General features: G+C 51.3%; 11 protein-coding genes across 12 annotated transcripts; 5 read left to right on the plus strand and 6 right to left on the minus strand.

The window, feature by feature from the left end:
* Positions 1–91: 91 nt before the first annotated feature.
* PV05_03724 (uncharacterized protein) lies at positions 92–1084 on the minus strand (the record flags this gene model as incomplete). The annotated part of the gene is made up of 1 exon (XM_013464396.1): positions 92–1084. The coding sequence occupies one exon, from the start codon at positions 1082–1084 to the stop codon at positions 92–94; it is 993 nt and encodes a 330-aa protein (XP_013319850.1).
* Positions 898–2873, plus strand: PV05_03725 (uncharacterized protein). Its single transcript, XM_013464397.1, has 2 exons — positions 898–2326; positions 2381–2873. The coding sequence occupies exons 1-2, from the start codon at positions 1343–1345 to the stop codon at positions 2864–2866; spliced, it is 1470 nt and encodes a 489-aa protein (XP_013319851.1). The 5' UTR covers positions 898–1342; the 3' UTR covers positions 2867–2873.
* Positions 2874–2981: 108 nt separating this feature from the next.
* Positions 2982–4200, plus strand: PV05_03726. Of its 2 annotated transcripts, XM_013464399.1 has the most exons (3): positions 2982–3152; positions 3228–3375; positions 3452–4200. In XM_013464399.1, exons 1-3 carry the CDS (start codon positions 3115–3117, stop codon positions 3956–3958), a joined length of 693 nt encoding a protein of 230 aa, XP_013319853.1. In that variant the 5' UTR covers positions 2982–3114; the 3' UTR covers positions 3959–4200. The 2 variants fall into 2 exon arrangements, with proteins under 2 accessions (XP_013319853.1, XP_013319852.1); XM_013464398.1 differs by having other exon boundaries at positions 2982–3375.
* On the minus strand, positions 3975–6516 carry PV05_03727 (uncharacterized protein). Its single transcript, XM_013464400.1, has one exon. The coding sequence runs from the start codon at positions 6412–6414 to the stop codon at positions 4087–4089; it is 2328 nt and encodes a 775-aa protein (XP_013319854.1). The 5' UTR covers positions 6415–6516; the 3' UTR covers positions 3975–4086.
* A 226-nt stretch (positions 6517–6742) lies between these two features.
* Positions 6743–8122, plus strand: PV05_03728 (uncharacterized protein; the record flags this gene model as incomplete). The annotated part of the gene is made up of 1 exon (XM_013464401.1): positions 6743–8122. The coding sequence occupies one exon, from the start codon at positions 6743–6745 to the stop codon at positions 8120–8122; it is 1380 nt and encodes a 459-aa protein (XP_013319855.1).
* A 512-nt stretch (positions 8123–8634) lies between these two features.
* On the plus strand, positions 8635–10236 carry PV05_03729 (uncharacterized protein; the record flags this gene model as incomplete). Its single annotated transcript, XM_013464402.1, has 4 exons — positions 8635–9495; positions 9544–9624; positions 9677–9723; positions 9777–10236. 4 exons carry the CDS (start codon positions 8635–8637, stop codon positions 10234–10236), a joined length of 1449 nt encoding a protein of 482 aa, XP_013319856.1.
* On the minus strand, positions 10051–11705 carry PV05_03730 (uncharacterized protein). Its single transcript, XM_013464403.1, has one exon. It carries the CDS (start codon positions 11436–11438, stop codon positions 10437–10439), a length of 1002 nt encoding a protein of 333 aa, XP_013319857.1. The 5' UTR covers positions 11439–11705; the 3' UTR covers positions 10051–10436.
* A 435-nt stretch (positions 11706–12140) lies between these two features.
* Positions 12141–14363, minus strand: PV05_03731 (uncharacterized protein; the record flags this gene model as incomplete). The annotated part of the gene is made up of 2 exons (XM_013464404.1): positions 14312–14363; positions 12141–14259 (listed from the first exon to the last, which is right to left on the minus strand). The coding sequence occupies exon 2, from the start codon at positions 14139–14141 to the stop codon at positions 12141–12143; it is 2001 nt and encodes a 666-aa protein (XP_013319858.1). The 5' UTR covers positions 14142–14259; positions 14312–14363.
* Positions 14364–15836: 1473 nt separating this feature from the next.
* PV05_03732 (uncharacterized protein) lies at positions 15837–16235 on the plus strand (the record flags this gene model as incomplete). The annotated part of the gene is made up of 1 exon (XM_013464405.1): positions 15837–16235. One exon carries the CDS (start codon positions 15837–15839, stop codon positions 16233–16235), a length of 399 nt encoding a protein of 132 aa, XP_013319859.1.
* Positions 16236–17186: 951 nt separating this feature from the next.
* Positions 17187–18654, minus strand: PV05_03733 (uncharacterized protein; the record flags this gene model as incomplete). Its single annotated transcript, XM_013464406.1, has 2 exons — positions 17187–18501; positions 18560–18654. 2 exons carry the CDS (start codon positions 18652–18654, stop codon positions 17187–17189), a joined length of 1410 nt encoding a protein of 469 aa, XP_013319860.1.
* A 419-nt stretch (positions 18655–19073) lies between these two features.
* PV05_03734 (uncharacterized protein) lies at positions 19074–19871 on the minus strand (the record flags this gene model as incomplete). The annotated part of the gene is made up of 2 exons (XM_013464407.1): positions 19363–19871; positions 19074–19288 (listed from the first exon to the last, which is right to left on the minus strand). Exons 1-2 carry the CDS (start codon positions 19832–19834, stop codon positions 19074–19076), a joined length of 687 nt encoding a protein of 228 aa, XP_013319861.1. The 5' UTR covers positions 19835–19871.
* Between the last annotated feature and the right edge of the window lie 542 nt (positions 19872–20413).

Here is a 20413-nt window from a genome sequence, read left to right on the forward strand (position 1 = left end):
CACAGAAACCTTTCATCCATGTCTGCTAATGCTCGCATTGCCTACGACGTCCTCTTGTTATGCTTCAGTTCCATTCGGATAGCGCTGTTGACTACTCTACCTCAGGCGAAGGTATGAACCAGTTCTCATCTGCTATCAGCTTCACCCGATGCAAATCTTTCGACCTTATCTTCTCCTTGTCCGCAATATACTCGTCAACCTTCCTGGAACAATCCACATATCTGCCCGACATGAAATCCATCTTTCCGCTGGCAAGGGCAACTACCATCCCAGCAGCCATCTGTGGAGTATCCCAGGATACCTCCTTGAAAAAGTGGACAGCAGTCTCTGCTGACTTCTTTTCGCCCTCTAGTGTTTGCGACACATAGCTATCTGGCTTGATGTTCCCTTCTGCCGCTTCTTTGAAGTCGGTATAAAATCGGGTTTTAATCGCTCCTGGATGAATGGCGAACGTCTTGATGCCAGAATCCTTGTTTTCGAAATGCAACGCTTCACAAAGCCGGACCATGCCTAGCTTTCCAAGCATATAGCTGGTCATCCCTTTGTTGACGTGTGCACCCGCACTGGCGGTGAAGATGATGCTTCCGCCGTTCTCCCTTCGCATGGTGGGAATGACGGCTCGACTGAAATTGAAAGCTCCCTGGAGGGATATGGCAACGGTATCCCACCAGATTTGTGGGTCTGATTCGTGTGTTGCTAACCACTGAGGTGGCCGACCAGCATTCATGAACAGAACATCAATCCTGCCAAATTCTTTGTCGACATCTTCGACAAATTTTTGCACTTTGGCATAGTCCCTCACATCAAATGCAGCCGTCTTGGTTGTGAGGTTCGGATTGATTTCCTTGCACAACTTAGCCGTTTCCTCCACTTCGGCAGCCTCCAATGCCATCAGGCTGAGAGATTTGGCCTCTGTATGGGCGAAGAACTCCGCAGTCGCTCGCCCAATGCCGCGCCCGGCACCAGCAATAAGAACATGACGACCATTTTGCGAAGCAGCCAGATCTTTGTTCTTGCGAGGATCAGAAGCGTATTGGCAGTCATGCTGGTTACCAAGGAATCTTTCTGGCGCTGGCTCACCCATCGTTGCTGGTCAATAGGTCCAAACAGGAGTACCAGTTACTATTTCGAGTTCGAGGCCAACGGTGACACATTTCTACGAACTATATGTACTCCCCACATGTTCGCGAATCTGGGTTGGGGGTTGAAGGGGTGGAGTAAGTGCCTTTGCCGTTTGCTGTCATCGGCTAAGAACCCAGACTGACTACCGTACATATGAGGATGTGGGGAAGACTTTGTGGGGTCCTTGGAGCAACACGGAGCAACCACAGACGGATGAATCATGGGTTCCAGCAACAATTTACTTGATCTTTGGCGATCATCAAGCTTTTATTTTGTCGAGGTAAACTCCGGCAACCGAGATCTCGCTTCTGCAATGGGATCCTCGAGTGCAGAGCATCGCCAAGTCATTGTGGTGGGCTGTGGCCCGGTCGGTTTGACTACCGCAACAAACCTCGCAAGACTTGGAGTTCCTGTTCTGATCTTGGAGAGAAATCACGAGGTCGATCAATCCCCTCGGGCATCTGCATACCAACCATGTGCGCAAGCCGAATTACTCGAAACTGGGACATTGGATGATGTCAAGGCACAGTCTGTCATCAACGATCGGCTCTCATTCTGGGTCAACAAAGAACGGGTTGCATACGTTGACAAGAGGGAAGGCGGAGAAATCTTCCCGGCAGGGATAAATTGCCCTCAGCCACAACTCGCAGCAATCTTGCTTAATCATTTGACGACTCGGTACAACTCTGAGGTCAGGTTTAATCAACAAGTGACAGAAATTACCCAAAACGATGAGAGTAACACGGTGTCAGTCACGGCTATTAATCCGGCTACAAAAGAGCAAACCAAATACAGTTGTGATTGGCTTGTGGGCACCGACGGTGCAGGCTCAAGTGTCCGGAAGCTTTGCAACATTCCTTTCGAAGGCTTCTCCTGGCCGAAAGAGGACTTCGTGGCGACTAATATCAAGTATGATTTCTACAAACATGGCTTTACTACGGCAAATTTCGTTCTGGATCCCGTTAATTGGGCTGTGGTTACCATCCTCGGTGCTGAGAAAGACCTCTGGCGTATTGCGTTTGGGGTGAGGGCAGGTTTGACGAACGAGGAAATCCGAGCTGAGCTGGACGAACACTACAAACATATCTTCCCTGTCTGGCCGGTGGATTATGAGCTGGTCCAGTTGAACAAGTACAAACCTCACCAGAGATGTGCTCAGACTTTCAGAAAAGGAAGAGTCCTATTGGCAGGAGATGCTGCTCATGTAAGTGGTCGCTCCCCGGGGTTACTACCTCCATGACGCTCAAGGATGTGCTAGAGTAACAACCCAATCGGCGGCCTCGGACTAACAACAGGACTTCTTGACGCCGGCCCACTAGGCAGAGCTCTTGCTGCCGTTATCAATGGGAAAGCCCCAGAGTCTCTTCTTGACGTGTGGGCCAAGGCCAGACGCGACAAGTGGTTGAACTTTACGAACGAGTTCTCCATTGAGAACAAGAGACTGATCCAGCGAGGAGGATACAGCGACGATCCTCTAGACATCTGGAAAATTGACGATGTTGCCCGAGAACACGAGATGGAGCAGTGGTTGGCGATGGCGACTCCAGCGAAGAAGGACGCTGACCTTAAATTCTACAAAGCGCTGGAAGACCCTCAAGTCCAGCTCATGAGCCGAATGAAGCAGTGGGAGATAACCATGGACCCGATGTGGATGGCTCAATATGAAGACCCGGAGGTGGTTAAGTACAGAATCTCGCTGCGGCCTCCTGCGCTTTCAGCGACCACAATGGCAGGTACCGATTAGCAGGAATGAGAAATATTAATTATCACATGTTTCTTCCTTTCTTCTACGCTCTATGAAAGACAAGGGTATTTCTCTACGGAGACTTTCTCGTGAGCTGCGGAGACTTTGAGCAAATGTTTCCGCTGCCCTACACATTTCCTGCATGAGCAAAACGAGGACCATACACAGTTGGGAGCATATAATTGGCCTGCGCAACCAGCCAAAGACCTGAAACTGCACAGACAGACTATCCAGATTACTTAGCCACCATGAGCGACACTGAGAGCAAGAAGCGGGAGATTTTTGAGTAAGTTGTCCTCTCTTTATGCCATAGACATGTCATCCGAAGCCTTGTGCTGCCTATGTATTGATGTCTCTGTAGTCAGACCGCTGTGAGCCACCAGACCGACTTTGCGCCTCTTCTCAAGGCTATGATCCAGGAGATCCAGGATCGACGTCTCTGGATCCGTGGCAACTGGACGGGCGTTCGCCTGCTGGATTATGCCTGTGGTGCCGGTACCGCTTCAAAAGTGAGCTCAGTGATACCTTTGCCAACGCAAGCTTTTGCTGTTTGCATTTCAAACCTGACCAGATATACTACTCTAGGCCTTGATGCCTTTCGTAAGTCAAGCTGTGGGCCTCGACTTCTCCGAGGGCATGGTTGCAGAGTACAACAAATGGGCGGCGGCGAGGGGGTTTGGCCCAGAGCGTGCACACGCGTATCAGCATAATCTACTAAACGACGACGAAGTTCAGGCTGTAACGAGACAGAAGCCTGAGCTTGTCTCCAACTTCGACGTCGTCGTGCTAGGCTCGGCGTTGCATCACGTCGATGACACAGCGAAGCTGCTGGAGCGGCTCGCGAAGTGTCTGAGGGCTGGAGGTGTTTGTGTGGTCTTGGACAAAGCCCCCGATACCGATGAGAACAGCGAGTCAACGTCTCTGGCAACAGAGAAACCACGAGCGTTCACTGAAGCGGGTATGCGACAATTGTACATGGCTGCAGGGCTTGGTGGGAACTTTGAGTATCAGCTCATGAAGCCCGTTGAGTTCACGCTGCACGGCCGGAAGATGAATGTCACTGGCTTCATTGCGAGAGGAGAGTTATCGTAGGGCAAGGATGGTTTGTCAGGCATCTATATTCAATTGCATGCAACAATGCTACAGGGGTATCTCTTTTCCAACGCCCAACAGATCATACACACCCTCCGAAACAAGAGACGCTCATTCAATGTCCGGTCTCAGTCGGGCACTGAGCGCAGGAAATCCCATTGTCGGTCAGATTGATCCTGCAATTGTAATGCCATAGTCTGTTTGAAGAAACGTGCCTGCGCCATGATCTGATCCATATCAAACCGGCTAAGCTTGCCCCCGTCTCCTCCATATGCATCCATGATGTCTTGAAATCTCGTCCCCGAAGTGTAGACTTGCAGCGCGTGGAGCAAGACTATCTTCTCCTTGTCATCCATTGCCAGCGGAGGAGGAGCCGGTATTTCCTCAGTAGGCTCCCTTCTGGGCTGGGATCGGTGTGAGCCACGGTCAGACAGAGTCTGTACGGCTGTTGCTCCATGATCATCATTGGCACGATGCTGGTCGTCCACATCAAGCTCATCAATATCAATAACCTCTGACTCAGGGTGCTGATTGGTCCGAGTTGCATGGCGGCGATATCTCTCCCTGACCGCAGCCCTTTTACATTCAAACCGGGACATCAGTCTCTGTAGCTCGGCCCGTTGCTTAACCTCCAGATCATTGCGATACTTTTCAAATTCTTCCGGCGCGATCTCATCAGAGTATCGTCGGATGATATAGGCAACATTCGGTGCAATTTCCGACTTCATTATCGACTTGTTGGGGTTATCGAAATTCGGCCGGGGTAACCATACATTGGCACTTTTCACCAACAACATTGTGATCTGCAAAACACGAACCACGTCTTTGAGTGCGGTTGGGCTCAGATCACCATCTTGGAATTGTGCCCTTAGTACATATTTCGCCAACTTCATCGAGTCTGGAACGAGGTGCTCGAAAATGTCCCTGACCATCTTTTTGCGCTGACGGTCGTGCGTCATGTCAGGTCGGATTTTGTAGCTGCTGATGTGCTCACATCGTTCTTTGAAAATACGACGATTCTCCCGGATTGTCCTGATGTTCTGTGAAAGAGCTTCGGGCTCCACGCGCCCAAGCCTTTTGTACGCTTTGATCAGGATCTTCAGTGGTCGTGCTACTGCTCTGCCGGGAGTTGAAGTTGGCTCTGTATGGGCTCGACGTTCCACAACTTCAGCCGCACCTACAAGAGCCTCCTCCCAGGCTGGCCCACATTCATAGAGCTGCGCCGCGGTTTCGATGCCTCGCATGGCAGTCTGTATTCTCTCTTGCCGCTTGACTTCCTCTTCAGCTTCTAATTGCTCTCTTCTCCTCCTCTCAGCTTCAGTCTCTGGGCGCTGACTTGAAGCATGGTTGGCCGTTCCCTGTAAATCATCCTCTTCTGCTCGATCCCCGTCGTCTTCTCCTCGATCTGCTTCTGGTGCTGATGCTGGCTCATCTTGCTCGGCTTCAGATGCCGAATGCTCATCTACCTGATCATCTGGTTCCTGCTCATCGATTCCCTCATCAGCAGCTTCCTGGGGACCTGCCTGACGGCGGGCTGGGGCACGCCTTTTTGGCGAAGCGGCGACTCGATTCGGATAGCTCTGCTCATGCCGAGTCTGTAATGCAGCGTGCGCCAGCGAATTTACTACTTTCGAAGCTCGAGAGTCCTGTGCTGATTCAGGTTCTCCAGGCACAATCTCAGGCGTTCGGCCTGGCCCCACTCCTCCCCGGCTTGGTTTCTTGCTAGGAGATTTCCTCGCAGGAGTGGGCTGAGGCTCAACAGCTGTGGATGCAGATACCTGAGCAGGTGGCAGTACTGGAGTCTCTGGACCATCAGGCTGTCTGAATGCCTCCGCGAGGACGTCTTCACCATCGAACGGGGCGTTGCTCGAGTCGTTCTGGTGCGTAGTAGGACGCAACTTCAGGATGGAGGTTCCGATCTTTTGCAGCTTGTTTCTTGTCGGTATTTTCCTGGGAGAGTCGTCCAAATAGACAGTAGCAGTCGTCCTGATATCAAGCTCTCCCTTGCCCCGAAAGGGTGAAACTGGCAACTGCTTCTGTTTGGTCTTATTCAAAGCCCTCAGCTTCTTCGGAGGCTCAATAGCCGGACGCGTTGATGCAACAGCTTGTGGGGAATCGGGTAGCTCGTATTGATCACGTCGGCTGACTGGCGGGCGAGGTGCAAGGGAAACCCGCGCATGAAGCCGACCGGAGGATCGTGTTGAGGAGTGGGCATTTGTCGGGTTCGCAGGCGTCGACGTCGATGTAAGTTCCGCAGCTCTTCTCTTGTTCGGGGAACGTCCAGCATAGGACGTCAGCGTAGACTCGCGTTTGCGCTTTGGAGTCGACTGCTGGGCCTGGCCGCCAGCTTCTGCATTGAGAATCGCGGTAACGTCTTGCGACGCGTCCTCTGCTCTGTCGGTATCCTGCTCTTCTGGAACCCCGTTTATTCCAGAGAGCCGAGCTGAGCGCCGCATCTTGATGGGTATGTTATCGAAGCTGCGGCATGTTAGGAATAGGAGGATGGTGGGAATGGCGGTCGTAGATCGTGGACATGGTGGTGGGTTCAGCTTCTTGCGGACCGACGCGCGACAATTGATAGACGCGGCGGAAAGATTCAAGTTACTGGGCGACTGTTATGTCATCTTCATCTCGGGGCCTCCAAAAAGCGACATCTCGCCTTCAAACAATCAGCAATCGACTTTTGACATTCGACAGTCGTCCCATTCCTTCTATCTCTCTGCAGTTCTCTACGAACTCTTCTAACAGGTCTTGCGTGCTCACAATCCTCGATCGTGGTCCACCATGACGCCGGCTCCGCTCCTGGCCAAAGTCAAGGATGTACAGAGTCATCACTTCGAACAACCAACCAAAAGAATCCATGATGGTGCAGACGTTTCATTCTTCTTGACTTCCGTTGCCTACAGAGACATCATCACCTTTATCCTACAACTCAGTCGAGCTGTTATCCCTCGAAAAGAAGAAGTGGACGGCTGCCTCAAAACTAGGACCTGGCCATTGAATTCGGAGGATGTCACGTATTCTGACTCTGACACGAAATTACGGACGCTGTTGACCAAGTTAATCAACCTCATTGATGAGGTTCCTCCTGACACTGGACCGAGAAGATTTGGCAATGTCAGCTTTCGGAAGTGGTACAAGCTAGTTGAAGACCAGGTGGATGACCTACTTCAAGAGTGTCTACCCGAACCGTTATTGGCGGCGCGTGAAGAAATAGGTCCTTATCTCCTGGGCAGCTTCGGCAGTCCTCAGAGATTGGACTATGGCACTGGACATGAACTCAGCTTCATGGCATTCCTCGCTTGCCTCTGGAAGGTGGATTTCTTTCCTCAAGCTGAGCCGGGAATCGAAGAAAGAGGCATTGTGCTAGGCGTCTTCGAACTCTACCTATCCCTCATACGGAAACTCATCAAGACATACACTCTTGAACCCGCAGGTTCGCACGGAGTTTGGGGACTCGACGACAATTCCTTCCTACCCTACATCTTTGGCTCTGCTCAATTAGCACCCGCCATCACAGAGTCCGATGATGCTCCAACCGAAGGCTCCTTGCCGGATGCACCAGAGGCTTCCGCCGTTACCAAATCGAATCTGGTCGACAAGGAGAAAGACACAAACATGTATTTCTCCGCTATCGCATTCATCTATGATGTGAAGAAGGGCCCGTTCTGGGAGCATAGTCCGATGCTTTTCGACATCTCTGGTATCAAAGACGGCTGGGGCAAAATCAACAAAGGTATGATCAAGATGTACAATGCCGAAGTCTTGGGCAAATTCCCAGTTGTTCAGCATTTCCCATTCGGGTCTCTCTTCAAGTGGGAGAAAGATCCAGAAGCAAAACCTCCACCGACCTCGACACACGCAGCGAATCAACCTCTCCGAAATCCCTCAGATACTCACGCTCCCAGTACCATGCGACCTACAGGTCGGCCAATGGGTACAGGGGTTGCCGCACCCTGGGCTGGCGGACCTACACAAGCGCCACGGGGATTCGTGAACGGCGTCACTCAAGCACCATGGGCGGTTCGTGGTCCTGCGCCACCTCCACCACCTGGTGGTTTTGCTGCAAGTCGGCGGACCCCTATGCCAGCCCTTGGTGAAACGCATGGCAGGCGGACATTGGGCCCTTCTGCTGAGCAGGAAAGCAAAAGCAACACTGAATGAGTGCAGAACGCGAATACTATGGAACGCTAGAGCTCAAGAGCCGCGCAGTGAAACGCGGCTTCGAAACCGGATGTATGAATAACTGAATGACTCTCGCTAAGGGCTGGGTATTCCTTAGCGAGCTGATCTAGCGGCTGCGAAGCTCATGCCCATGAACGAAACTACACCCTATTCCCCACAACACCTTGGATCCGACGATGAGACGCAGAGTATGGAACCCTTGACACATTATGGCCACATGTACTCTGTCTCAGCCGACCGGATAAATTGGTAAGCTACGTCTACGACGGTGTTGGAATTGAAAGTGGCTATACCAAAGCGCAAGCAGTGTCCATGTAGGTATTGCTGAAGTCACCTTCCCAATGTGGTCGTGAACAGCATACAAGGTGACGGAGAATGGCCGCTGGGTAAAAAGTGATGGATAAAAGGCATGCTGGATAAAATACCGACTGCGGAGGCCGACTTCGTGTGGGGTTGTGGAAAGGTACTTATGTCGTACCTGCATTCACTAAATGCTTGGGAGGGCTTGTCAAAAGCCTCAAATCGGTAAGATGAAGAGCCTCATCGTCTTTGTTGCGGCCACTGGCTGCTCAGCCTGGAGCTACACACCAAATACGACATACTCCGCCTCGATATCGGTAAATGCACTTCAAAAGTACCAGACAATGATCGGCGGCGGCTGTTCTGGAGCATTTGGCATTGCATGTCAACAATTTGGCTCAGCCGGCTTGTCTGTGGCCAAGCAGGACATTGTTACTCAGACGCTTTTCGACGAGAACATTGGTGGTTTGTCCATCGTTCGTAACGATATCGGGTCGACTCCGAGCTATGTTGCTGGCGACGTCGCGTCCATCCTACCCATCTGCCCGGCCACTCCAGCTGGGCCTTTCAATTATGTTTGGGACGGCAACGATACATGCCAGCTGCAGCTCACCCAGACCGCGTTTAAGTACAACCCGAATATCTATGTATATGCTGATGCATGGTCTGCGCCGGGTTGTATGAAGTCTGTTGGCACCGAAGATAATGGCGGCTTCATTTGCGGTGTTAGGGGCGCCACCAACTGCTCTGCTGACTGGCGACAAGCTTATGCGGACTATCTGGTGCAATACGTGAAGTTCTATGAACAGGAAGGCATCGAAGTATCTCTGCTTGGTGCCTATAACGAACCGGACTTCAATCCGGTGACCTATGCAAGCATGGAGTCGGACGGCTACCAAGCGAAGGACTTCCTGGAAGTACTGTATCCCACGGCGAAAGCTGCATTTCCCAATATCAGCGTCGCGTGCTGTGATGCCACCGGTGCTAGACAGGAACGAAACATTCTGTACGAGCTGGAACAAGCAGGCGGCTCCGACCTGTTTGACGTTGCAGTAGGTATTTCGTTTCGCAGATCGTAAAGAGCAAGCTGACACATGCAGACGTGGCACAACTATCAGAGCAATCCCGAACGACCCTTCAACTCAAATGGCAAGCCGAATATGATGACTGAATGGGCCGATGTAAGTTGCGTAGCCCTCAGGACGCACAATCTTGCTGACACCGTTAACTTAGGGGACTGGCAAGTGGAATGCCTATTGGGATGTGACCGGTCAACTTGCGTAAGAAAGCCCCCTTCGCACATGTATCCCTACGTAGGTACTGACTGCTGTAGCGAGGGCTTTCAATGGGCTTTGTACATGCACAACGCCTTCGTAAACTCCGAAACCTCTGGCTACACTCACTGGTGGTGCGCACAGAACACCACGGGGGACAACGCTTTGATAAGACTCGAGTACGACAACTACTATGTCTCCGCTCGCTTGTGGGCTTTTGCGTCTTATTTCCGCTTTGCTCGACCCGGAGCCGTCCGCATTGAGGCGTCTAGCAGTGCCGAGAATTTGTATGTTAGCGCATACATCAACACGAACGGCACCATCGCCATTCCCGTGATCAATGAGGCGCACTTCCCGTACGAATTGTCGATCGACCTGACTGGGATCAATGCAACGATGGCAACAGCGTATCTGACAAACAACGAGCACAATGTTACGATGACCGGACAGACGCAGATTGGTAGGACTTTCATGGCTACTATCGAGCCACGGGCAATGAAGACTTTCTTCTTGTCGTGAGATAGTCTAGAGGGTGGAATGATGAATATGCTCTCCCAACATGTGTCGTCGCCAATTCCATTCCATACTGATGATCTTGTCAAATATGGCCTTGAGATAGATGCGCCATCAGTGAAATGTCCGGTGCCAACCCGGAGCAGCTGAAAAGGCCATTTCGTGGCGAGAAGTAGATAAACAAATGGACTCAAGTGTCCGGGGTATCATGAAGAATCCGAATTGTAACCGATCAACGCCAACCCGTCCATTTTGGCGGTCTTCTTCTGTTCAACCTCAACCTCGTCTCGTTTCCGCTTGACTCTAGGCTGCCAGATGTCTCCTTCTCGCAGGAACGGATCCGTAGCAATCCTCGTATTTCCGGCCAATTGACTCTGTAGCGCCTCTTTCTTGTCCAGCTTCGCGCTGGATTTCAATCGGGAAGGTAAGTCACCGTTGAAGTTCCTGAACATAGGCTTCGACGAGCTGGGAGCCTCGTCGGACTGTCCAAACTCGACGAATTTGACCCTGTCGCTATCCTCGGGCGCCTCGCTCAACATCTCCACACCCAGGCCGAACTTCTCTTTCAGAGCATCGCCCGTCCTCTCATCAGCCTGTCTCTTCCTCCGGCCGACCCTGAACTCGGCACGCAGCTTCCTACTCTTCTCATAGGGGTCCGCCCAGTGCCGCTCGCTTTCTTTCAGCAAGCCATCCAGCCGGGCCCGTTGACTATCGAACGCAGTCTTGTCGACGACCTTCTTCTCGAGTGCACCAAACCCGCCCTCCTTTTCAAAGCGCTCCTTGTCCTCTTCCGACAACACGCGCCGCGTAATCTCAATCTCGCCATCGAGTACCTTGTCGACACCCGTATCTCTTCTGCGTCCGCCCTCGACGACCAGGTACTCCGCGTTCTTCGGGTCGGTGCGGACTTCGATCGCCCCGCCGCAGAGAGTGTGTTTGAATCGGAAACTCCAGATCGGCGTGCTGAAGTAGTTGCCCACTTTCTTCTTCTCGGCGTTGAACCGCACGCCCTGCCCGATGATCTGTTCGGGGCTGCAGTGCGTGCACCAGATGGCGAAGGGGCATTCGAAGCGGACGGTCAGGATGCCTTCGGTCTGGAGTTTGCGGGCGCGGTTGCCCAGCGCGTGGCCCTTGCCCGAGGCTTGGTTGAATGAGACCGTGCCTTCGAGGTCCGGCGGGACGTAACGTCCCATATTGAAGCCTTGCATTTTGAAGTTGGAGCGTGAAGTCGGGTTGGACGGTGGCCGGCGGCTGGAGCTTGTCACACAAGGGAGAATTGAGCGTGTTGTGTGGGATGCAGCAGTCCTTCCTTCAGGTGACCTTGTGAATGTGAGTACAATGTGACGGGCACTTGATGCCGGCTGGAGGCAACGCCATCTCTACCGGCAGAGAGGGGACAGTCGAACAGTAGGTTTCCTGCGCTCAAAATAATGCAGAAACATGCTACTTCGGCGTGTATTTGCAGCGTGAATGATGGATGTCGCATGATGTCGCCAATAAAGCTCCCGAAAGCTGATCCCCCGCAGTTTGGATCGAGTCCTTGGCATGTAAAGAAGAGTAAAGAGGGCCCTCATCTGCGCGCTCACCTGGCTAATATTCCTCACCTTCACACTCACCATTCATGCTGGTGCTTGTATACTGCGGGGATATAAATATCTTACCAAGATTACATTATATCTGGTTTCTACTTTATCTATATTTCTATAATATAGTCGTCTAGGGTTGACTCTCAGTGCGCTAACCCTAGAACCCTTTTACTATCTACTGAAAAATTGTGACCTTGCCTACGTTGTCCAGTGTTAGCCTTGTCGACTAAAGGCTCTGCTTACTGAACTCGACTCCTGACAAGTTCTACTCGTTCTCAAGTAAAAGACCTGTAGACAGGATAGCACTTGCCATGTTTTCCGTTCTCAGAGCAGTTCAAGAGATGCTGGGCGGAAACAAGTAGCCAGAGAGTTGGCATAAGAGGTCAAGATCTTGCCAATCAAGCCCACTATTGGCCATATGCTTTCCTGGCCAAGGAGACGGGCCCAAATATTGACCAGCCGGACACTGAGATGGGCATCTGGGTCGGCGGTATCATCCACCTCACCTTCGTCCAGGATACCCTGTACATATGACAGAACTTGCTTCTCATCTTCGTCAAGCGGTACAGCACTTGGTGAGCGCATCACCATGGCAATCATGTCCAACCATTTGCTGAGGAGAAACGCTGACTCCAGATATGACAGCGAGTGTTGAAGAGACCAAGTCAGTCCTTGTGTTCGGGCTACCATCTTCACCACAATCTTCACTGGCGTACTCAGTGTGTGAGCGGCGTGCAGGGCGGCTTTAGTACTGTGCTGGTTGCGCGAAATGGGGGGGCTGTGTATCATCTCGATTGCCACCTGATCAGCGTCATGCGACTCCAGCGTAAAGGATGACCCAATGTCCATACTCAAACGGATATACGCCATTCGAAACTGGGCGGTCGAGTTGAACGGCAAAGGACCATGAGGGTTACCCGGTGCAGTAGACCTGTGCGGGTCCATCTCCCACATCTGCTGCCACCGACTGAGCGCTTGGTACAGATTGCTAGCCTCCACAGGTGCTATAACATCTTGTTCGCGAGTAAGAGCTTTGCCCATTTGGCGCACAAAGTAAATACGTTGTATCACAGCCGATATCAGAACATAGACGCCCAGAGAAGAGCACGGTCCCGAACGCGTCGTCTGATTAAGATGGAAGAGGCTCCTAAACGCCATGGCGAAAGTCGGCTGCAAACCGGCCTTTTTGTGGTGCTCTTCTTCCCACGACGTGGCCGTACTATGATTCCATTCTTCCTCGTCACAAGGCAGCGTCATATGGATCTCGGAGTTTAGTATTGGTGGAGGAGTGTTGTAGAGTATTGTGTGAAAGTTGAAAAAGCAAAATATGATCAGAATGGTGCGCTTTGCACACTCTGCCTTGACCCATTCGCGCCAGGAAGTATCATTCGTCGTCTTTATTTTCAGAAGGTTTTCTTCTCGTATATAGGTAGTTAAGATGCCTCGCAGATTCATGTCCTCTCTGAGCGTACTTCCGACATTGCCCCATGTCGCAACCACCATGAGCAGAAGTAGTGTCTGACAAATTTGGATTGAATCGTCTTGACTGTCAGTCTCAGCTGGATGATGACTCGCCGAGCGCTGGTTGCACGTGGCGCGTTGCATTGCTGCTCTCCGGCGCATCTCGATTTTTTCCAGGACAATTGTCTTCCCAATGGCGAAAAGCGAGGCCACAACCTTGGTTTCCAGGCAATATTGAGCGCCAATTGTCGCTATTGCAACGATCAAATGCGCTTCTGTATCTTTAAGATTGATAGTATGAGCATGTAAAAGAGGCAAATGCTCATGGAAATTGCGGAAATATGCAGCCATGTACCGGGACATATTTTGACGGGATGGACACGTAGAACTTGCAATCGCGTGAGAGCTTTCGATCTCTGCACAGAATGATAGCCACTCGTCATCGATGAAGCTCCAATATAGCGTTCGTTCCGTAGATTTCGACACAGATACGTCTTCCACGCCCGTAAGAGAATCTGACGAACTTCTCGACGACCTCGAAAGCTGCGAGTCTGGAACATGAGGGGTGGACACAGGTGTATTTTCGTCTTGTCTCGCCAAAAATAGAGGCTCGGTAGAGGGAGAAACATGCGAAAAGACCATGAATTGATCAATATCGAAGTCGGGTGGCAATAGGTTGTCGATACCGAGAAAGGGATCATCGACTGCGTCCATGGTCATGGGAGAGCTTTTGCTGCCCCCTTCGACGATTGGAGGAGGCTCATGCATCATTGCCTCGTTTGGGGCATTCGGAAAAGTAGCGGTAGAGGGTTGCTCGCTGCAATAATTCGAGCTTGTACTGACAGGACCGGATTGCATGGCCATCGGAAGACATTCTTTCTTCTTACCGAAGGAGGCGGCTTCGAAGTTGACAACGCGGAAAGGTGAGGGTGTTGGATCTTGATTTTTATGTGCCGATTTAACATGCCTGACAAGCAGATCCCTAGTGTGAGCATCAGCGTGGTCGCGCCTGATAAGTGTCGTTCCATGTTAACCTTCTTGCATAAGCAACCGGGCATTGGATGCATCGGAAAGGCTTCTCCTTTGTATCTGTGGCATGAAGCTTAGTTTTGGTGCTGCAAGCGAGAACAAATGTGGCTTACGAAGTCGTTCATGCCGCTGAAGATGCTCGTGCCGGCTGAAGTGCTTTACACAATACGAGCACACAAAGTTGCCTCGCTGCCTTATTGATGACTGCTTTCCAATAACCTCCATAAGTTCTGCGGCCCCAGCTGGAAGCATATATCAAGAGCGTGGCTGTTATTAAGGGAAGATCGAGTAGACACTACTCGTGGTGGAACTTGACTTCGCTGAATATCACGCTGTCACTGCGTGGATGAGTCATGGCGGAATGCCTGTCGCGGAGTGATCAGCCTCTCCGAGAAGAACTTACATCGGTGCGCGGGGATCATCGGAAGTCCCGATCTTTTGCTGTGTGGTCTGGTCGACCTGGTCGCAAGGTCGAAGCATCAAATAGGGATACCTTGCTAAGTGTTTTGCTCGCGGAAGTGTTTTGTTCCGCGAGCAATCCAAGTTCGGTGCCCTGCCTCCTTAGTTACTGGAGTGGTTTGGAGAATTGCTTTATGCAGCAATATTCCCCGAAGCCTACGGCCGGCTTGGCATATTGGAGACTTCTCCTGTACTACTATGTACAAAGAGCGTCCAAAGGGGGTAAAAAGCAAGAAGCGGGCCCGTTTCTTGTCTTCACCCTATTGAGCATCTCGAACAGGTCTTACTATTTGGTCCCGCTTTCACAGGCGACATCTACCAGGTCAGACTCATCTAGGTTCCAAGACCTGCTCACGTTGATCGATCAGCAGGCGATCATGAATTCTCCAATCGGCTCAGATCCTCTGTCTTCCTTGCGCGAAACAATCTGTAAGCGTCTCGTCAAGAAAGTATTGAGCAGACTATCGTGGATATGTACACGAAGTAGGTACCATTATGCAAAGCCATCTTAGCTCGACAGGTATTAGTAATGGGGAAAGCTCATGTACACACTTTCTTGTAGATATAAAAACGTGATCTAGGATGGCTTTATCTTCATTGCTTTTCCTGACCAAAGATTACTTACATGCAATCATGCTTATTCAACTCGAGGACAGAGCTCCTCATCGCGACTTGATAAATGATGGACGGCACGCCCCATCCATACCAAATTCATCAGCATGGAACAATGTTAGAGAAGCTCTTCGACCTAAGACACAAGGTTACAATGATCGAGGGTTTTCTAAATGGTAAACCAGCTTCCAATATCCCACATGATGTTCAACCACCTATGTGGCCTGTGGCCTCACCACCCAGGCTGCGTTCATAGTGTCGATGGAGCTGACCAGAAACAGGCGCCAGGCGTGGGCGTTACTCGCCGCATTCATAGTCAACTTCACGACGGGTGGCATTCTCTTCAGCTTTGGCATCTATGAAGCTCTCTATGAATCTCAGGCGACAAAGGGCTAGACTTCATTCACTGACGCCTCTTCTTCCGACATAGATCTCATTGGCAGTCTTTCAGCCTCCATCATGACTATGTGCGCGCCTTTCGCTGTCACCTGGGTAAAATACTTCGGCACATCACGGGTCGTTTGGGCCGGTGCAATACTCTTTGGCTTGGCCAATGTCCTAGCTAGCTTCGGCACGACACTCTGGCACTTCCAGCTCTCTCAGGGCTTGTTGCTGGGTATAGGGACGAGCCTTACCTTTGTGCCGTCCATGGCGGTGACACCTACATGGTTCAGGGGACGCAGAGGACTCGCTATGGGGTTTGTATCTGCTGGTACGGGTATCGGCGGGCTTGTGTGGGCACCTGTCATCACAGCTTGCGTTGCCAACATAGGATTCCGTGATACTCTCTGCATGACGGGCGCCGTAACGGCTGCCCTGCTTGGTGGAGCCGGCTTCGCGCTGGACTGGGAGCCATAAATGAGAGTACGCTTACACGAGGAGAGCGCCACCACTGCGCCCATGAGGGGCTTATTTACGATTCCGGTTCCTGCATGGGAAGTCGTCAGACAATGCAAATTCATTGCGCACGCTCTTGGGGCGGCTCTGCAAAGTGCAGCATACTACACACCCGTCTTCTTTCTGGTGTCTTACGCCAAGTCACTGGGGTATACCGCGAACGATGGTGCAAGTTTCGTGGCTGTAAGCAACGCATGCAACGCCATTGGCAAGGTAGCGATAGGTTTCGTCGCAGACCGTATAGGGCGTGTCAATACCTTTCTGCTTATGGCATTTTTGAGCGCAACCGTGACACTGGGACTCTGGGTCCCTAGCGCGATCCTTGGTGTGCACAGTGTGGCATTGGGAAGGCATCTTTACATAAGCTTCATGGTGTTGTACGGCCTCTTTGCCGGTACCTATGTGAGTTTGTTTCCAGCTGTTTTGGTGGAGCTATTTGGAATGCAGCAGCTCCCAAACAGCACAAGCATTATGTATATGGTGCAGGGTATGGCTGCTCTTGTTGGTACACCGGTTGCTGGAGTGCTTGTTGGAGGACCAAGGAGTGGAAAGGACTCGAATGACTATACGGAAATGACAGTCTTAGTTGGCAAGTTGCTATTCGGAACGACTATATGTGTTGCTTGGGTTAGGATTGACATGATATTATCGCCGACGAGCGAGAAGCGTCAGCATTGGAAATTGTAACTATATCCCCTGGCGGAGTATGTTCTATTATCTTGCTGCGATCAGGCTCAGTAAGTGAGGGTTCAAATCTTTGATTGTAATAAGAAGCTTGAATTCTATGCCCATGGATACCAAAATTGTGTCAGAGGAACCCTCTCTCCACCCTTCTTATACATATCTCGCAGGATTACTCAACAAAATTACCTTGGCCATGTTGAAGGCCAAAGACCATATGCTCTCTCACTCTTAGAGCCTCCACTTCCCTCGGTGTACGTTCGTCCCTAGCGTGGCCTCAATCCGCACCCATAGAACTGCTAGGGTGGCGGCAACTAGCAGACATCCCACAAGAATACTGGCATTCTCATATCCCCGAGAGGTAACTCCAACTGATGCCTTGCCGTCGACGTGCTTACTTCGATGAATCAGCGCTCCTGCCAAAGGGGTACCGACCAAGGTCGCCACGCCTCGAGCCATATACAACACTCCATTGACACTGGCGAAATGCTGTACCCCAAATACTTCGACCAACGACGTTGGGAAAAGTGCAGCATAAGCAGAGGCGAAGATCCCATAGAATACGATGAATGCGATGAAGAAACAGCGACCTTCAGACTGTGTGCTGGAGAGACACGACGGCAACCAGAGAGCCGGAGCAGTGACTGACGAAACCATTGTTGTTAAGAACAGCGCGTTGAGACGGCCTATACGATCTGCCGCATAACCAATGAGGACTTTTCCAATGGCATTGATGGCCGTCGACAAGGCAATGAAACTGGCTGAAGTGGCTTGGCTGTAGCCAAGCGTGCGAGTGTAGGACGCGAAGAAGAAAACTGGAGTATAGTAAGCAGCCGATTGCAACATTGCACCTAGGGCGTGAGCAACAAATTTGCGTGAAGTAGCGACCTTCCAATCGACCAGGGATATAGTGAAAATGGAGGCGGTGCGACTGAGCGAGGCATTCTCCACGGCCAGAGCCGCTTTCCGTGATGGAGGCCATTCCAAGACTAAGCCGGCCATGGCCATGAAAGTAGAACAAATCGCACCGCTAATTCTGAGGGTATTGCGGAAGCCGGCTTTCGATATCAGTGCCCGGAGGACTGGTGCCCAGAAAACCCCACCGATGCCAGTGCCTGCCAACACGATACCCATGGCAAGACCACGACGTCTGTCAAACCAAGTCGGTGGTATACTGACGGCAGGCATATATGTGATGCAGATTCCGACCCCCAACAGCAGCCCCTGTGTGAGTTGAAATTGCCAGAGATGCGCGGAGACGCTCGCCAGCATGGAAGCGAGCAGGAAAATCGCTGCTCCAAGCCAGATCACATATCGTGGACGATATCGTTTGCACCATGCTGTAGCGAAAGGGCCTGCCATGAACATGAAAGAGACTGACAGTGTGCCAATCAAATCGATCTGGGCCGTCGATGCACCGCTGAAAGGACTCGACTCATCGTAAGATAGAGACTCGAATAGCTCCTGGAAAACACCGTAGGCGAACAAGAGGCCTGGACCACAGATGACTATCACCGTGGCCGCAACGACGATAAAAGCATGCTGCCTGTTAACTGGATCAGTATGCCACACAATTTAGCCTTTTGGTATATATTGACACCCACATCTTGTTCCTGGAGCTGCAAGGCTGACCCTCGGGTGAGGGAAGCGTCGACGTTGCTGCAGGCTGTAATTCTAACGCATCTGCTTGGGTTGGCATAATAGCAATTGATGGCACAAAGTGTCAAAGAAGCCTATAGGAGGAATAAAGAGGATGGTCAAGTTGTCAATGTCTGTACTCAGAAGGGGTGCTTCGAGGTACAAGTCTTTGGCGTTCCAGGAGATAATGATCTAGAGCGAGGGATACGGAGCATGACTCGCAGCCTTCCTTAGTACGTAAGTCGAATACTTGATATGGGATGTTGGGGAACCAGCCATACATGTAGGGATGATTACTATGTAGAATTGATGGCAAATCTTGGCACTATGGAGAAAGCGCTCCACTTGAACATGGGTACAGACTCTGTTGAGCAAGGACCATTCACACAAGCCAAAATCATTGACATCGCCTGGACTGTGCCTCCAAACCTAATCTAGCAGACTACTTTCATAGCTTCTCGGAGGCATTGGAGTTGATGGTTACTCGAACGTCTGTGGGACGTAGACACTCATCTCTAGGCCTTTGGTATAGGGTAGCGTCAGGTTGATGAAACCATTACCAGGGGCTCGCATGAACTCGAGTAACTCCTCGTATCTTTTGGCAGATCCAATGGTGTTGTCGACGATAACAACAGCTCCATATCGAAGCTTTGGCAGGACAAGCTTTAGTGCTGGTAGAGTCATAGGCGCCCAGACTTGGAAGTCAAGTCAGCATAGGGCTTGTAGAATAGGCTACACCTCGAATTCAAAACCAGCGGTGGCCACTTACTGTCAATAAGGACTAGGTCGATTTGAGGCAGATCAACTCTTAGAGTGTCACGAAGATCCCCAACCCTTAAGTCAATATGTCGAGAGATTGCCTCCCCAGCCTCACCCCAGTACTCTTGAGCCCTGCGTGCCTTCACAGGCTCATGCTCTGTACCAATGACAGTGCCTGTACCTCCCGTGGCTTCGATGTTCCTGGTCACGGCTAGGCCTAGGTACATGGTGCTCACGCCGAAGCTGGTACCGGCTTCAATAACGTTCTTGGCATTGATAGCCCGACAGATCTGGTAGAGGAACTGACATTTATCCTGGTCTAGGGCAATGAACTTGTCTTTGACTGCATCATGTAGGCCATCAGCACTGTAGTTTGTCATATCAAGGGCGGCTTCTTGTTCCTCAGATTTCCTGTGCAGTCGATCCAGCAACGACAGCACATGCTGCGGAGCTTCAACAGGGTTAGGTGTCTCAGCAACCATGATGACGGGTTGTATGCGAAATCAGTTGTCGTCGGCGGAGGTGACTTGTACAATGATAGTCAAAAGTTGACCTGCCAGAGGGATTGTAAGGCATGAGGTACAATGTGACCGTTCAAGCATGGTCTCCGAGTGCTTGGCGAATTGGAGAAGTGGAAGTATTGGGATATGTCATGCGCAGGGCACATGTCCAACGCAAGGGCGCGTTGCACTGTACCAGAAAGGGACAAACGCCAGGGCCATGAGGGACTTTTGGTGAGATCGATTCAGCTTTCACGGCTCTAGGTCATTGAGAACCGCTAATTCGTATCTCCGAGGCCGTTGTGCGCACGAGTACCCCTTACAAGAAGGTTGATGCCCAGTATTATTTGGCGACAACGGGATCAATAATAGTGACGCGGTGTCACGTTAAGGAGAGCTTGCTCGAGATGAGCCATGGGAATAGTGGTCAACTTTTTCTACCTTTTTGAGGACTTTTCTATGATTGAACCTCATCTTGCCTGATGCCAATACTTCAGACCGTTTTGCCGGAACCGACCTTGCTCTGAATCCATCCTCATCAGATCCGGCTTGAGATATTCG

This window comes from Exophiala xenobiotica (genome assembly GCF_000835505.1).
Source record: "Exophiala xenobiotica strain CBS 118157 unplaced genomic scaffold supercont1.2, whole genome shotgun sequence".
Classification (NCBI taxonomy): domain Eukaryota; kingdom Fungi; phylum Ascomycota; class Eurotiomycetes; order Chaetothyriales; family Herpotrichiellaceae; genus Exophiala; species Exophiala xenobiotica.

What these genes read in the sequence shown, in the direction of transcription:
- PV05_03725 (XM_013464397.1), top strand. Translation starts at nt 1,343, where the DNA reads ATGGGTTCCAGCAACAATTTACTTGATCTTTGGCGATCATCAAGCTTT. An exon ending in TGGCAGGAGATGCTGCTCAT is followed by an intron (nt 2,327 to 2,380) that starts GTAAGTGGTCGC and finishes AGGATGTGCTAG; the next exon opens with AGTAACAACCCAATCGGCGG.
- PV05_03726 (XM_013464399.1), top strand. Translation starts at nt 3,115, where the DNA reads ATGAGCGACACTGAGAGCAAGAAGCGGGAGATTTTTGA. An exon ending in AAGAAGCGGGAGATTTTTGA is followed by an intron (nt 3,153 to 3,227) that starts GTAAGTTGTCCT and finishes ATGTCTCTGTAG; the next exon opens with TCAGACCGCTGTGAGCCACC. An exon ending in GTGCCGGTACCGCTTCAAAA is followed by an intron (nt 3,376 to 3,451) that starts GTGAGCTCAGTG and finishes ATACTACTCTAG; the next exon opens with GCCTTGATGCCTTTCGTAAG.
- PV05_03727 (XM_013464400.1), bottom strand. Translation starts at nt 6,414, where the DNA reads ATGCGGCGCTCAGCTCGGCTCTCTGGAATAAACGGGGTTCCAGAAGAG.
- PV05_03730 (XM_013464403.1), bottom strand. Translation starts at nt 11,438, where the DNA reads ATGCAAGGCTTCAATATGGGACGTTACGTCCCGCCGGACCTCGAAGGC.